At 45.2% G+C, this 16,637-nt stretch overlaps 2 protein-coding genes across 3 annotated transcripts; one reads left to right on the forward strand and one right to left on the reverse strand.

The window, feature by feature from the left end:
- Positions 1-11,519: 11,519 nt before the first annotated feature.
- On the forward strand, positions 11,520-14,577 carry sc5d (sterol-C5-desaturase). The gene is made up of 5 exons (XM_086131853.1): positions 11,520-11,582; positions 11,784-12,001; positions 12,493-12,625; positions 12,700-12,800; positions 13,264-14,577. Exons 2-5 carry the CDS (start codon positions 11,792-11,794, stop codon positions 13,702-13,704), a joined length of 885 nt encoding a protein of 294 aa, XP_085987979.1. The 5' UTR covers positions 11,520-11,582; positions 11,784-11,791; the 3' UTR covers positions 13,705-14,577.
- On the reverse strand, positions 14,211-16,013 carry plekhb1 (pleckstrin homology domain containing B1). Of its 2 annotated transcripts, XM_086131855.1 has the most exons (6): positions 15,840-16,013; positions 15,607-15,759; positions 15,427-15,529; positions 15,097-15,136; positions 14,927-15,017; positions 14,211-14,842 (listed from the first exon to the last, which is right to left on the reverse strand). In XM_086131855.1, exons 1-6 carry the CDS (start codon positions 15,874-15,876, stop codon positions 14,709-14,711), a joined length of 558 nt encoding a protein of 185 aa, XP_085987981.1. In that variant the 5' UTR covers positions 15,877-16,013; the 3' UTR covers positions 14,211-14,708. The 2 variants fall into 2 exon arrangements, with proteins under 2 accessions (XP_085987981.1, XP_085987980.1); XM_086131854.1 differs by lacking the exon at positions 15,840-16,013 and having other exon boundaries at positions 15,607-15,820.
- Between the last annotated feature and the right edge of the window lie 624 nt (positions 16,014-16,637).

Consider the following 16,637-nt stretch of genomic DNA (forward strand, 5'->3'; position numbering starts at 1 on the left):
AATGGCAGTTTTTCTTTTTTTCTTTTTTTTTTTTTTTTTTTTTTTTTTTTAGCCACTGCTCTAGCAGCATCTTGTGGAATTCTAAGGTATTAGAATACCGTACAAATAGTTTTTTTTTTTGTTTGTTTGTTTTGCGAATAACTGATGATAGGTTCCACCCACAAAAAAAATGTGAATAGGTGATTTGGTGAATAGCTAGCCGTAAATAGACAGGGTCGCCATCCAAAATGTCACCTTTAAAATGGCGCAATTTTAAGATCCGAGAAGGAGATTTTCTGCAAGCAAGACAACCTTAAACGTGATGTCCTTTAACTACGACCGCATGACCGGACGTCGCGGTTTGGACAGATGGAGACTGACGGGTGCACTGATGCGAAAACGAAGGTCTTGCTTTAAAGTGCAAGTCAAATCTCAGAAGGAAAAAAAAGAGGGAAAAAAAACAAGGAGAAGAGTAATGGAGGAATGGCATCAGAGGACATCATATGGACGGCTATCTCGAGGTCATCTCGTCAAACTTTGATTTGAATTTCAGTCTTATTTTTGATTGGTAAACAGCCCTTTAACCGCACTTCGACCTTTTTTTTTTTTTTTTTTTAAGCGCCTCAGATAGATTGTTTGTAAGCAAAGTGTCCATGGTCACTGCTGAATAAGATCCACCTTTCGATCAGGCCATTTTTTCTCTTCCTGCATGCGGGGACCTCTGTGCACCTCACGCTCACGATGTTGGGATGCGGTGAATGCAACGTGTGAGATACCAAAGAGGAAAAAATATTCCAACAGCTTCAGATAAAGGCTGGCCTCTCACCTTTTTGCCCGCAGGGGCATTTCTGCTTTGGTTCCTTAAAAAAAAAAAAAAAAAAAAAAATGGAGGTTCTTCTGAGAGGGCTTATTTTTCTCAGAAATATCAGTTGGGTTGCTTATTTAGATGTTTTCACTTCAAGGTTATCGCGCAAAGATGTGGATTCTCATGTTGTCGGTCCCTGAACTCCCGAGCAAAACTGAACTTTCTTAATAAATGAATAAAAAGCAACAAAAGAAAAATTAGACTTGACCTGCTTTAACATCCAAATAAATGAAACATACTGAGCATACATACAGCGTTCCAAGTGTTTGCACCCTCTCCCAAATTCTGTATTTCCTTGTAATTAACTCTTTTAATATGCGGCCATTAAAAAAAAAAGAGTACCGAAAGAATGGCAGCCAATTTTTAGCATTCTGATTGATCTTTCAAGGCTCACAGAATATTTTTTTTTTACGACTGTGTAAACACAGAACCGACCAAATGAAAGAGCACAAGAAAAAAAATGTGTTCCGAGCTTATTCCATTTTTTAGTAATCACCGCTAGAATGTGGGTTGGTTTCATTCACCCAAGTCACCAATTTTGGACCCCACCTCCCCTACAAAAAAAAAAAAAAACGCAGACACCTGAGCAGTCCTTTTCTTCCATATAAGTGATAAGCTTTACAAACTATTTGCACGCTATTGAGTAGTAGTAGTATTTAGTGGTGTGTGTGTGTGTGTGTGTGCGTGTGTGCGTGTATGTGTGTGCGTGCGTGTGTGTGTGTGTGTGTGCGTGCGTGCGTGCATCCATTACGTGATCACTTCTACTTCTAAATTTAAATACCCTCCATCATCTCTCTTTTGTGGCACTCTTCGTAGTAGATTTAATCAATTATCAAAATTGCAATTTTCATAAGCTTCTGCATTGTTTTGATACACGATGATCTCATCCAAAGGAGACCCAATGCTGCCACCTGCTGGGAATCATTTGTAACTTTCTCACCTTAATATATCAAACTAGACTTGGGCAAGACTTTTTTTCCACCCGTTATCATTAAATACCGGTAAATAAATCAATAAAAAATAGTTGATGTCAATGGCTTTCCTCCTTACAGTTGCTGTTGAGGGCGTTCAAAGAGTTAGTTATTTTACTCAGCGTATTTGCTTATGTAAAGCTCAACCGAAAAAAGGAAACACCTGTCGTTAATTCAGCTCAGATTGGACTAGACAGCCTTTGTCACCCCCCGGAATTCTTCATTTTGGTCTTCCTCCAATGTTTTCGAAGCTCCTTTTCCATTCCAAATGGTCCATAAAGACACGCTTGGATTAGTCTAGCTAAGAAGAAGCCCATCAGACACCTTTGGGATGAGCAAGAAGCGCAACGTTGGTAAGCTAACGGGACTTCATTTGAGAATGTCTTCCAAGAATGCGGGAAGCCATTTTGGCTGCCAATTTTCTTGCAGTTTTCTGTGGCCCGGTGTCCCAATACTTGCGCCCATGTTGTGTATTAGACAAAAAAAAAAAAAAAAAAAGCAGTCGATATCTCCTTTGCCAGTGATGCGTCAGTATGTTTTCCTCATACCAAAAAAAAAAAAAATGGACAATTTGTGACATGATTCGAGACTATTCTATTTGCCTGGCCGCTTTGTTTATTGTGGTCTTGAGTTTTTTTTTTTGTTTTGTTTTTTTTACAGCAAGCCTGCCGCAACTGTGCCGCAGCGATAAGAACCGCGGTGCAGCACTGGGACTGCAACAAGCAGTCGGAGGCAGAAAGACATAAAGGGCAATAAGGCAGAGAGAAGCTCTGAACTGAAGCTGTCCCTTTGGCCTGTCCGCTATGTTAGCCGTATAGCGTTTATCGCGCTACTCTTAGCCCGCCGACCTCTCGCCGGTTTGACTTTCTCGTTTCATGGTGTTGTTACGCGAGGACAAAATACAACCGCGATGACTACTTTTTCCAGGCTACGCACAGGAAAACGACTCCCTTTTCGTTCTTTACATTTCTGTTGATGCTCCAGTGGCACAAAATAATTTGTGATCAAACCTCGCCACTGAAATGCTATCGCTAGGACTGTTTTCCTTCATTACGTCACGTTTCCCAGGCCACTTGTTGCTGTGTTGTTGGATCCATAAACGGCAACACAAATTGCTTTTTCTTTTCTTTTTTTCTTGGGGTGAGGGTTTAACTTTCTGACATTTTATCCCGAGCCTTGTTTCAACGTACCCCATTTACGTTTTCACCCCTGTGAGGTTTCAAAGTCCCGATTTCACGTAATTCATTTTCCATTTGCCAATTTAGCTTACAACGAACCCCTTTATAACTTCATTATAGCGACCGAGATTTCTCCCCCCACAAAAATAGTGAAAACTCCGTTACAACAAAATGTAGGAAGCTAACATTTCATCAAGATCCGTTGCCTCGCAAGCGCCGGCGATATCCTCCGCATCACTTCAAATTTTTGGATGGATGCCTTCCTTCTTATGGCGACATTTTAACCCGCTTCCTACGATGTTTTGGTGCATTTCCTCCGCAGAGCAACTGGTGTGTGGCCATTGTAGCCGCACTGGCGACGCGAGGGGAATCAGTCGATAACACTGTGGCACTTTTTTACCCCTGAAGTTATTGCAGCGGATGACGGCACAGAATTGCAGTCATGTCAGGGTTGCAAGCGATGCAAGCATCGGCGTTTTTTGTTTTTTGCAACCCCTCCGCCGCCGCCGTTGCTTGCCTCCAGCATTGGCTAGTTTGCCCACAGCAACCTCGGGCAAGATAATAAGACTGCTAGCAGACATGTTGTCAATATTTTTGTCTTGGCTCAAGAGTGTGCCTGGCCAGGTGTTTACAGATGTAAGTGTTGACTGATTCATTTATTTATTTTTATCCCCCGCAGGAGCTTGGCGGGGGGGGTTTTCACCTTGCAAGAGGGCAAGTAGAGGCAAGTGTACACGGTCCAGAGAGGTTCCTCACTAATGTGAAGCAGTTCATTAAAATCAAGACACAAAGCTTCTATCAGCGGGGAGGATGCTTCTAATCAGTGCCTGCGGTTAGTCCGCCACTGTGCAAAACGGAGAGGGTGCACTCAAGTGCAATCTTGTCTAGTGGACGGTTGGTTGCTGCAAACAAGGCCATGCGGATGATTGGTTTTCCAGGGGGATGCTTTGGGGACCGCTCTTGGGTCTGCCGTCTGATTAGCATCTGCAGCATTATTCATGTCATGAATAGACAAAGAGGCACGGGACAAATAAAAGGCCAAGGCGCATCCAGGAAGCAACAAAATATCACACGGACGCACGCGGGGCTTTGGATTTCAACATTTCAAGATCGATGTGTTCTCGCCCCAGGCGATGATGGTTAATTTTGGGTTCAAACAGCTCGAGTGGCCACATGATGAAACCCAAGGTTCTTTGGCAAACATGAGATTTGCTGCCGCGTTCTCCCTCGTCCTGTATAATGGTATGATTCATGTGCACGCATTGTTTATTCAGTTCCCTAAAAACAAAACACAACTTTTAATATGGGTCCATTTATACAGCATACAAATTCTGGTTAAATAAATTGAGCGGGTTCTTTGTAGTTCTTTGGACATTGTCTTTCTGTATCTTTCCATGGCGGTGCCCGAACAGAATGTAGCCTTCCTCACTCATTCACGTATGAGGATGAATAGCATTACTAAAGCAAGTTACCTTGATCTTCCAATATATCATCTTAACACCAACAAAGACACTACAATATAGTTCAATTTTTATCTGTGTAAAAACTTCAAATAAATCCCATCGTGCTCACCAGAGATGCTACGAGGCTGCTGCCCGTCTGAGTATGCTAACCCTACCACCTTGAAAGGCATTCAGGAGTCTTGATTGGCTAAAAGAATTTCAAATGGCGTGTGTGTAACTTGCATATTTAATGGCTATGCTAACGTCACCAAATTAAATCTATATTGTTTGAAAAAATAAATCAATCACAAACTTATTAAAATATTTACTTAGCAGTGACATTCCAACAATGCACATATTGGTTTTGTTTTGGGGTTTTTTTTTAAATAAAGGCAGCTGTCCCCCAATGTTTTAGTGCCACTGGCCATTTTCATGTAGAAAAGTTGTCAAGGATCAAAATAAAACCAAATAATAATTCAGAATATCCCTTCACATTAGCAACGCGTCAGTGAGCCGTGGCCGTTTGGCATATTCCAACAAGTATTATGACAGTAATGACGGTGAAGACGTGTTTGTTATTCGATGATGAATAAAGTTGTTAATCTGGTGATGAAGCTTTACTTTCCATCAATGCCATTGTTCCTCAGCGCTGATATGGATCTATTAAAAGCTAGCGGCGATCAGGGTTAGCCTCTAGTAGTTAGCGGCTAACATTGGTAGCCGGTTTGCCGTTTTATGAGCATAACGAGGTAGCGTTCTGTGATTTCTGTGGACAATCTGTAACAGTTGACAGCTCTGTGATGCCTAACAAGATTTTTGTTATGTTCAGGGAAGCTTCATTGCAGATTTCATGAGAGAGTTCCAAAGTTGCGAGGCTGACAGGCATTAGATCATTGCACGAGTATAGGAATGGAGGTGTTAGGTCAGGTGAGGGAGGACAAGGTATGCCGATAGAAGAGTTCTGGACTAATTTGAGCCTCTCCAATGTTTCTGCGCTAAAGTCAGCGAGTGACGGGCAAGGTCTGGAAAGGTTATTTGGGTTTTAAGGTCTTGTTGATGATCGCCATACAAGTGAAGAGTCAATCTGTGTTGGGTGATACTCCAGCAAAGCAATATCATGTACATTGTGAAGAGGAGCGGTCCAGGTTCAGAGCCTGGTGGTATGCCTTGGTTGACTCTAGCTGTGGATCATGACAAACTGTTGTTCGGTTAATAAGCAGTAGGCGATGATTGAATGGAAGATGGGAATTAGGATACCCAGATCTGGTTTCGGTGGACTGCCAGAGTGGTGGAATTTGTGATTTGGCCCAAAGACCCAGAGGACCAAGTCCAGCAAATTCTAGATCCATGGTGATGTAAACCACTGTCATCAAAATCCACACTGAATCAAAGGCACCTGGGTTCAGACATCGAGCGAATTACGCGATATGTGGATACGCGTATTGTTCTTTGCCTCTCGCTTTATTAGCCGAAAGTCTTCAGCTGTTGCCTGTCAATCATTCCGTTTGCTGCTTCTCGGACTAATGATCATCGGCAACCCCGAGAGTTGAAAGTAACTTGTCGATAGTTGAAAGGGTTCCTTCAATCCACCGCACCAAATAGAGAAATCAGCCAGCTCTGTTTAATTGAATTTCCATCCTTGCTCAATCTGTCTTTGAAATTGCTTATCTAAGATAATGCCCTCACGGGTTCATTAGCTCTTTGTCAAATAGGATTTCTTTTTCATCCCTCGGGCAGATTGGAAAATGATTACAGAGCACCAAACGAAGGCTCCCAAGTTTCGTCGAATCCGGGTCTGGGACAGCAACGTCGATCTCAAAGGGGCGTAAAGTAAGTCGCGAAAAGTTCTTTATATATCTCAGTCGACTTGTACAGTAACACTGAGTGGTCCTGAGTGGTTTGCGCTTTTCTGAATTCTTTTTCTTGTCATGGCGCTCGCTTCTATTTACTTTCCCTGGATTTCCTCTCCTCTCTCTCTCTGGCCTCCTCTTCCTTCCTTTCTTTTCTCCTCCTCTTCTCCTCTTTGCGCTCCTCCTCCTTCCTGGCCCGTTCCCTCTTCTCCTGCTCGATGCGCTCCACCTCGCGCCTCACCCGCTCTCGCCTCTCCTCCTTGTCTTTCTTGGTCAGGCGGCTGATCATTTTTTCAAAGTAGCTCTCCCTTCTCTCGCCCTCTTTCCCCGACACCTCCGCGGCCAGCCCCTCCGCTTCCTTCCCGTCCTCTGCCGACCTGCCGCTCATCTCCTCTCCGCCGTCTCTCACCTCCTCATCGGCGGAGGCGCCCTGCTTCGCTTCCTCGGCCGCGTGCCGAGTAGCGCTTGCTTCGCCGACTCCCGCGGCGCTCTCTTTCTCCTCTTCGTCCTTCGCGTCGCTCCCTTTGCCCTCAAGACTCTCTTGGGTCTTGTCACCTTCTTCCTTCACCTGTTCCTTTTTGTCACTCCCTTCATCCACCTTCTCACTCTCTTGCGCAACATCTTCGGCACTCTTTTCCTCCGCCTCCCGCTTTTGGTCAATCTCTTTGGCCGCCATGCCATCTTGGCCCTCGACAACACTCTGGCCGTCCTCTTTGACACCCTCTTCCTTTTGGTCTCTCTCTCCCACCTCAGCTTCCCCCTTGGGGCTCGCATCCTCGGCCACTTCCTTTTCACTCTGCGCTATATCACTCTCCGCCTCGGCTCGCTTGGCACCTTCCTCGCTCTCTTTGGCAACGTCGGAGCCGTTTTCTTCCTCGTCCCCCTCTTCGGCAACACTCTCTTGCCCCCCCGTGACACTCTCCTCGTCTACTTTGACACTCTCTTCCTCACCCGCCTCACTCTCCTTCGCATCACTCGTGACACTTTCCTCCCCCTCAGCCTCGTGGGCGACACTCCCCTCACCTGCCGCGGCGCTCTCTTCCTCCCCGTCTCTGGTCTCCTCTGTGACCCCGCCCCCTTCTTCCTTTGCACTCTCTCTCTCACCCTCCTCACTCTCTTTGCTGTCTTCCTCCGCATCCGCTTTGCCGTCACTCTCTTTTTCCTCAGCGACACTCCCCTCCGCCTCGGCACTCTCTTCGCGAAGCTCCTGTGTTGCGGCACCCTCTTGTGTAACGTTTGCGTCGTCTTTCTCCCCCTCTTCCACCCGAGCACTCTCTTCACCCCCCTGCTCCTTGGGCTCACTCTCTTCACCCTCCTGCTCCTTCGGCTCACTCTCTTCACCCCCCTCCTGTTTAGTTTCACTCTCTTCCCTCTCCTGCCCCTCACCGAGGCTTTCCTCCATCTTGTCACCCTGCGTTCCCTCCTCCACCTTGGCAAGTTCTTCACCCTCCTGGTTTCTCTCCTGACTCTGGCTTTCATTTTCTTCCATGGCACCCGCTTCCCCCGCCTCCTCTTCAGACGGTTTGCCGTCATTATTGTCTTGATCATCTTCTTGCCTTTCCTTTTGGTCACTATTTTCCACTTGACCTTTGGACTCCTCCACTTCCTCTGCCGCCTTTTCATCTGGGTCCCCCTCATCTCCTTCGTCCTCTTGATCTTCCTCCTCCGCTTCCTCTCTGTCATCTTCTTCTTCCCCGTCTTCGTCCTGATCCCGTTCCTCCCGGTCACCCTCTTCGTCTCCCTCCTGCTCCCGCTCGTCCTCTCCCTCCCCCTCCCGACAATCCTCCACCTCGTCGTCGTCGCAGTCTTCCCACTCGTCGTCGTCGTCGCAGTCTTCCCACTCTCCATCCTCGCCTTCTTCGTAGTCCTGCTCCCCTTCATTCGCCGCCTCATCATCGCCCTCCTCGTCATCATCGCTCTCTTCCTCCTCGCTCTCTTCTTCCTCATCGGTTTCTTCGTCCGTGCAACTCTCCTCTAACTCCTCGCCACTCTCTTGCACTCCCTCCGTTCCCGCGGCTACCTCCACGCCTCCTTCATCTTTCTCTTCTTCCTCCTCAACATTCCCCTCTCGCTTGTCCTCTTCAGAACCGGCCTCGCACTTGCCGTTGTCACTCGCTTCGAGCTTGTCATCACCTCCTTCCCTCGCTTTCTCCTGCTGCTCGATCCGCTCATTTTCCTCAACGTTGGCTCTGTTGTCCCCATGTTTTAGCTTCGCCCACTCCTCCATCGCTCCGACGGCAATTTCCTGAAGGGACAGTAGAGAGTCAGGCACTTTACCTGTCGTGGTTGACAGAGAATCTCATACTTACAGTGGATAGAAAATGTTTACAACCACCTGTTCGGTAAATCATTAAGCGGGCCTATGACCTGCAGAACTCATTTCTTTTTTGGAAGATATTTTCAAGAGGGAAGGGAAAATAACTAAGATGTGGTTGCACATGTTTGCACTCTCGTAATTGGGATGCGGCTGTGTTCCGATTCACCATTCACATTCAAATTCATGTTAATTGATAGTCAACAGACCGGCCACCATTTTAAGTGCCTCTGACTAACCCCAAAATGAGGTACATCTCTTAGTACTATTATTATTTTGGCAGAAGCCTGAAGAATTTGTGCTCACGCTAATTGGTATTTGGAACTTCCACCATGACTTCTACTGAGCAGCCAGTACCTGCCACAAATTCCTTCAGTTCCTTCAACGATGCTGTCGACCTTTTTTGCAGCCTCACTGGTCAGATTTTTGTCTCGTCTTCAGTTTTGTTGGGACATTCAGTTCTCGGTCATCTAACTGTTGTGCCATCTCGTCCCTACTCTGTGTCTTTACTGTGCTCCATGCTATATTTAATGGAAATTATTTTGTACCCAGCTCCTAGCTGATATTTTTTGAACAATCCCGATCATGCTGTGGAATTGCTGTGCACACCTCAAGGCTTATGCCGTAAAATGTGACTCCAAAAAGTGTCAGTAAAAGCCCAGTCGAAAATGTGAACATTATTTGGGGTTAATTGGAGGCACTTAAAATGCCGGCAGGCGTGTGCTGAATCCCATTTAATATGAGTTTGAATGAGGGGTTAATTCTTGCTCTAGTCTTTTTTTTTTCTTCTTTGTTTTTGTCGCTATGAGTCGTATAGGTTACTTAAGTGTGGAAAACGTTTGGAAATTATTCATCTTGGGCTAATCTATTTTTATTTTAAAGATCCCGCCCCACACCTTTTTTGTTTTTAACAATGTTTGATGTCCTTTTATCATGTTTGCAAGATAATTTGTCTTGGAAATACTCAGGATGCAGTTTTTCCAAAATGCTTGGCAGGTGAGATGGATGGCTTTCTCATTAATAATCAATATGTAAATAAGCCTAACTCTGATTGGATTCCTGTTCTCCTTAATTTGAATATGGAAAACAGCTTTGCTCTGATTGATAGAACGCTGCATCAAGCGTTCATTGTTTTATTAGCTTTGCACTTTTTTTTTTTTACTTGACTGGGTGTTTCCATGAGGTGGGCCGGTACTTGAATACCTCAATCGGATTGGACCATTTTGCATTTGCATTTTCAACAGCGAGTGCATACCAACAACAAACTGCATAGACCAATTTTGGATTTTGATGGCATGGGACCTGTACTCTTAAGTACATTAAATAAGAATGCTGTACTAAAAGTACACATACCACGCGTAGGATCAGGTGCTCAAACTGCTTGATATGGTCAAGAAACTCTTGTCGTTCTTTCAGCAGTTTATCTTTCTCTCGTTTCCAGCTCACCTCCTTTTGGGACATTTCCAATGAGAGAGAGTCTTTGGATGCTTTTAATTTCTCGAGCTCTAAGCTGGTTTTGTACAGTTCGGCCTTGGTTTTCAAAAACATCCTTTCATTGGCCTGCATCCGGTGAGACAGCTCGGCTTTTTCCATCACCAGTATTCGATTGTCCGCCTCCAGATATCTGACTTGGGAGGCGATGCTTTTCTCCCGTTTAACCCAGCGAGTTTGCCACACTTCGTTGAGTTGCACTTGGTATTGCTTCAGATCTAAATTGCACTTGTGTAAGTCGGCGTTGGTTTTCAGTAAAATCCTCTCGTTGGCCTCGCGCGTGTTGTATAGTTTGGCATATTCTTCTAACAATTTGATGTAGTCCAACTCCAGGTGCCTCAGGTAGGATGCTACGGTCTCCTCCCTATTCAGCCACTGGGTTTGCCACTCTTCATTGAGCTGGTTGTAGAAATGCTTGAGCTCTTCAAAACACTCAGTCCCCTTAGTCCACAGCTGTCGAAACTTCTCAGTCTGATACTGTAGGAGTTGCACATTTTGCTTTAGGGAGTAATTGTCCGTGGAATCCATTTTCCTCTCCATTTGGTTGGTTCGCTGGCACACTGCTAATAGTCCCCACTTAATTTAAGTTTTGGTTAAGATCCTGGCAGTTGCGGCTCTAGTACATGGTCGTATGACTACGATGATTTGTGGCAATGATATCGGCAGGGCAAAATGACTCTAGCCCACAGTCATGTTTAGCCATGATGACACCCAGAAAAGGGGATATTGCTCTAAATCATAGTCATATGGCTAATAGGCTTTGTGATGACATCATCCTGATGACATCCGGGTTTAATGGCTTGACCCAATGGTCACCTGACTCCTGTACTGTACTGTATTTGTTTTATTGCTTGAGCAATGTTTCTACATGGAGCAATGGCGACATCTACTGGATCCTTGTTTGATATAGTTTTTTTTAAATAGTGTGAGAGAATACTATTGAGCAAATGCCATAAATTCACAATGAAACCACTCCGAGACGTGCAATAACGCCGAATTGAGTAGAAGACGTAAACACATGTCCCCATGGAGGAATTAATGATTTACCGTGGGAGATGTTCAGATTTTAAACGAGGTCAAGCTCAAACTGCTGTTTGTGGACGGCGCTCCGTGTTTAGAGCCTTGTTTGTGGACGATATCCCGTTTTTAACCGCGCTTTTGACAGTGAAATGAACACCAGGATCTTGTTCTTGTACTCTCTAAAGCAGTGTCGAAGTGAAGCGATTATGGTGACTTTATGCCATAACATTTTGTGGGGCGTTTAAACTCATATTCCATCGAAGGCATTGCGGAAGCCTTGTGCAATGAGCAGATCGCTCAATTGTCCAATGGCGGAAGACAACAGAGCTGATGTGACCAAATGCTGCGCGTTCATTGGATAACCCGTCGAAGACGTCATGAAACACTCCTCAGTGATTGGTTACTATCTGGTTAAAGCACAGCGCTGTACCTTGAATGTTATTCCTGTCCTGAGTTGGGAAACACACGCCAGGTACAGTGTATTCATGGAATAACTAATATTTAATGTCACTAAATTATTAATTCGAGCGCTTCTCATACTTGTGCACGTGTAACGTGTTTACTGTCAGTTATATAGAACACCAGTTTAATAGTTGGAGTTAATACTAGATACCCACCACTGCATTTAAACATGCACTGTACTTTTACCGTTCATAAACATTTGTAAATACAGGCTCAGCCATGGATCTCGTGTTAAACGTAGCCGACCACTACTTCTTCACGCCGTACGTGTACCCAGCCTCGTGGGCAGAGGACGGCGCCCTGCGGCAGATCCTGAGCCTGCTGGTGGTGACCAACCTCGGGGCGGTGGTCCTCTATTTGGGCCTGGGGGCCCTCAGCTACTACTTCATCTTTGACCATAACCTCATGAAACATCCCCACTTCTTGGAGGTATTTACATCCTAACTTGTTTTTTATCTGATTTGATATTATCATTATTATTATTATTATTATGTGATTGGCTGGTAGCTATACTTGAAGACCCTGGATAAGGTTCAAACCCTTTTGGAACAGTTTGTCACGAAGATGGTAGTTGACATTTTTTGTACAGCCAGTTACCTTGGAGTAAAATATTAGGCTTAGGTAATTCTAGACTGGAATTCTCTGAATATAATGGTTTGTCAGTGGGATAATATAGCGCTTGGGAACATGCCCAAACCTTCCTTATTCAGGCACAAACAGTTCAGTGAGTAGCGCTCAGGTTCTGCTTTTGTACCCTCCGTAGTTGCTGGTGTCAAATGATTGACTTTTATGGACAGAAATGGACACCCACGGAGGTCCATTTCTGATTCTGCACTGTCTACGGTGATGATGAAGTGCTGCTCGCTTTATAGACGTTTCACATTTAACTTAAAACGGAAATGAACAATTTCCTCCCCCAGAATCAGGTTCGCAGGGAGATCAAATACGCACTGACCTCTCTGCCATGGATCAGCATCCCCACCGTCGCCTTGTTCTTCGCCGAAGTTCGAGGATACAGCAAAGTGTACGACAATGTCCACGACTCTCCTTTGGGTACGTTCATATTTTGCCCTCCGGGTTCAATCTCTTTATGTCCATCGGCACTGACAGCTCTTGTGCCCGTGCAGGGTGGACTGGGGTCTTCCTGAGTATGATCTCTTTCCTGCTTTTCACTGACATGTGCATTTACTGGATTCATCGCTTCTTACATCATAAGCTGATTTATAAGGTGAGGATAATTTCAGCCGCTCCCACTTACCAGTTTTGATTAATAATAGTGCCAAGTTTGATGCTCGGAAATGTTGCAGTGTTGCAAGGGATTGGCATCACAGTGTTTGTAATGGAAGCATAATGTATGTATTTCACCAGCTGGGGGCGCAGTTCATTTTCCTCAAAGTGGAAGCTCCATAGATAGGCAGCCGTTAGCAAATGTGCACCCGATCAAGAACGTGTCTTCAACTGTTCATCTTAAGTGATTAAATATTTTAACGAATGCCAAAATTGAGGGGGGTAATGCTAATGTTTGCGACGATGTATGAATTAGTTCGCACCCATGTGAGCTGTTTGTGTTTTAAACCAGGCCAGCCATAAATTAGCGAAACGTGTCAGATATTTTGTGTGAATCCGCCACTTTTCACGGAACTTTGGAAATCCTGACACACAACCGTTTTGCTGCCTTGCCTTGAGCACAGCTCTTTCACAAGCCACATCACGTGTGGAAGATCCCCACGCCATTCGCCAGCCACGCCTTCCACCCAGTTGACGGCTTCATGCAGGGGCTCCCCTACCACATCTACCCGTTCCTCTTCCCGCTCCACAAGGTGCTGTACTTGGTCCTCTATGTTTTTGTCAACATCTGGACCATCTCCATCCACGACGGCGACTACCGCGTCCCCAGTGCCATGACGGGTCTCATCAATGGCTCGGCGCATCACACCGACCACCACCTGTTCTTCGACTACAACTACGGCCAGTACTTCACGCTGTGGGACCGCCTGGGGGGCTCCTACCGACATCCGTCAGCCCTCATGGGAAAGGGTCCCCACGACCTGATCCGCAGGCTTCGAGCAGAGGGAAAGTTAGACGGCGGCAAAGTCAATGGACAGAATGGCATCTCGCGCAAAGAGGAGTAGCAATTGCTTTTCTGAAGACAATCACAAGAGACAATCAGTAATCCTCTGGAAACCATACAATCATTAAGTTTGCACTTGCTAAATAGGGAATTGCTGAGCGCGATGTGACTCGTTGTGACTTGGGATGTTCAATACCACAGCCTTTTTTCAGGCCGATAAAAGTACAAGTATTCACTCAATGATACAGAGTTCCGATACTTTTAGTTCTTTTGATATGTAAAATTTCATTTAGCAGAATCACAAAAACAAATATGAACAAAGACCTTTCTGACACCTGATTCACCAATGTGGCGAATTACCGCACTAACTACTACCAAGGAAGACTTGTTGAATGTCAGATTTTTTTTTTTTTTTATGCCTGAAGTATCGGTGGCTAGTATCGACAGCCTCCAGCGATACCTTATGCCTTGATATCAGGTCGGCACCGGGCCAACACTGATACCTAGTGTCCTCTCCCATTCTTATTGTTACCTTTTTGAAGTGGATTTTGGCATAGGAAACAGAAGTGAGCAGACGACAGTTTTAATCCTTATGTTATGAAGATGTACTATGCAAAAGTTTTAGCCCACCACAAGCTCCGCTGTTCACATGACCACTGTACGAAGGCTTCAGTTATGCCAGGATGACACCCAAAACACATTTTAAAACACTGCATTTAGCCTCGTATGACAGATATCTCCACACAATGTTATGTCATTCGATGAAACTATTATCAGCGGAATGAGTTAAAAAGACTACTGTATTTTTTTTTTCATCAGGTTAGCCTTGGCGGAGGTCACTGCTCTTTGTGGTCCTTATAACATTGCAAAAACAACTGATGGTGGGCTGGGACTTTGAACATAATTAATAAATAAATAAAAAACTGGCACTTTAGTCCATGCGGTTCATGTTTTGTACTTTAAACGCAAGCCAGAAAAACAAAGTCACACAGCGGCAGCGACTACGTGTGATCAAGCCTAAGTGCACAACAACCAAAAGAGCAGGTGATGGTGCAGCATTAAATCTCAGCAGAAAAACACGGGTGCCCAAAGGAAAGATCGCATGGCCGCTCCCGCCGCCATCCCTGCCAGTAGTCCCATGGCCAGGTGATCAAACACCCCGTCGAAAGGATCCCTCTGAACAATCACCTGGTGGGTGCCTGAGGAGGAAACGGCGATGATAATCGTGTTAATTGGCAATCTCTTAAATTCTGACTGAACTCATTCAACAGAGGAGACTGTACCTGATCCTGCTCCAGACGTCACATAGATTGTGTGATAGTGGTTGAGTGGTATGGCCTGATAGGAATCGTCGTTGGGATCGTAAATAAACGCCTGCGGGTGGGAAAATGCAGTCTCAGGATTTTTTTATGTGCCCCACCAAAAAAAAAGAACCATAGGACATGGATCTTACCGGGTTCCTCCTGGTCTCCAGCATGGTCAGTTTCCATGCACTGAAAGAAAGGAACAGAAACAGGAACACATAATGGACCCCGATGGCGACTTCGAATTGGACTGTTTTCATTCTTCCTCATATTTGGAGCTTCTTGCTGTCCTGTTCAATGACAATTTTGTTGATCTAACATTGCAGAGCCACCACATCCGTCAGTCTAATGGGACACTAATCGTTGTACTCCACTGTGGCAGGAACAGGAAGAGTGAGTTTGCTTGTGTTTTGGTAGGTGCTGCTGCTTTGGTTCAACAGAGGTGAAACGGGCTCTGCGGAGAACTCTGCGACACCTACATGGACTCGTCCTCGCTGTTGGCGCACAGGTTCAACGCCGAGCTGTTCTTGAATTGCACGACAATGACGTTCTCCTTGGGGTTCGTCTCAGGAGGCGTCACCCCTGTGAGTAAACAACCCGCCCCAAAACATTTTTAGCATCATGCTGCCATGAAGGATGAGGATATGATAATGCTCTACCTCGGCATTCCACGCCGCAGCGAACATCTATGCATGTGAGTTTGAGGTTGACGCGGTGCTCCAGCTCTCGCCGGCTGTCGCTTTTGTAGAAGCAAAGACTGCCGTCCACCCAGAGGTCACACCAGTTCAACTTCCAGCGCTTCAGCACAGACGCTAGACAGAAGGAAACGCGCTCGATCACTCCAGTAATAAGTAACGCTTGTTCGGTTGACATCGACACCCACTGTACTCACTCTGTCTCCAAAGCCAGCCTGACCTCATAAGTGCCATGTTTGCCACCTCTGGTCCAAATACAGGTTGAGGAACGGGAACAAAAAGTTTTTTAGTTGGTCTCCTACGATGTAACAGGCCGTGTTCCTCTGCTTGTTTAGTTTGCGACAGATTATTCTGTGTCCTGTCACGACTGACTCACAAGATAATTCTGGATTAGGCGAGCACTTGCTTGGACACCCACCCTCCCCAGCCCTCTTTTCTTCCAATTTCACCTGGATTAATTTTCTCTCTGGACCCACACACAAATTTGGATTGAGACAATTTGGGTTAGACAACTGGTCAGGTTGATTCTTAAATGTTATTGATTGTGTATCGTTGTCACTAAATACAATCAATATACCGTGACATAACAGCATAAGGATTAGCCCATTGCGAACCGTCCCTGTGCACGTCAGTTAAATGAGCCTTACCAAGTATGCATGCAGGCCCTTTAACTCAAGATTTCCCTGCCCACAACATTTGGTAAAAGATTATGGGGAAATATTTAATTTTGATTGACACTGCCAGAGAGATAAACAACAGCAAAGCAACATACAAGCACAATAGAGAATGAACATAACAAAAGAGAAGAAAAATATATGTACAATGTCTGGAAAAAAAACGTGTCTTTCATATCACCCTTTCAGGGCTGAGAAAACTGTGAGGGTAAATGCAGTTTATTAAATATATCTTAAATAATAATTTGACAAAATTTTGATTGAAATATATATTATGTACATTGTATTGTATTTGCGCAAGAACGACCTCTGTTTTGTTAT

Source organism: Hippocampus guttulatus, chromosome 15, assembly GCF_054856545.1.
Source record: "Hippocampus guttulatus isolate MCC_2025c chromosome 15, RoL_Hgut_1.0, whole genome shotgun sequence".
Classification (NCBI taxonomy): Eukaryota; Metazoa; Chordata; class Actinopteri; order Syngnathiformes; family Syngnathidae; genus Hippocampus; species Hippocampus guttulatus.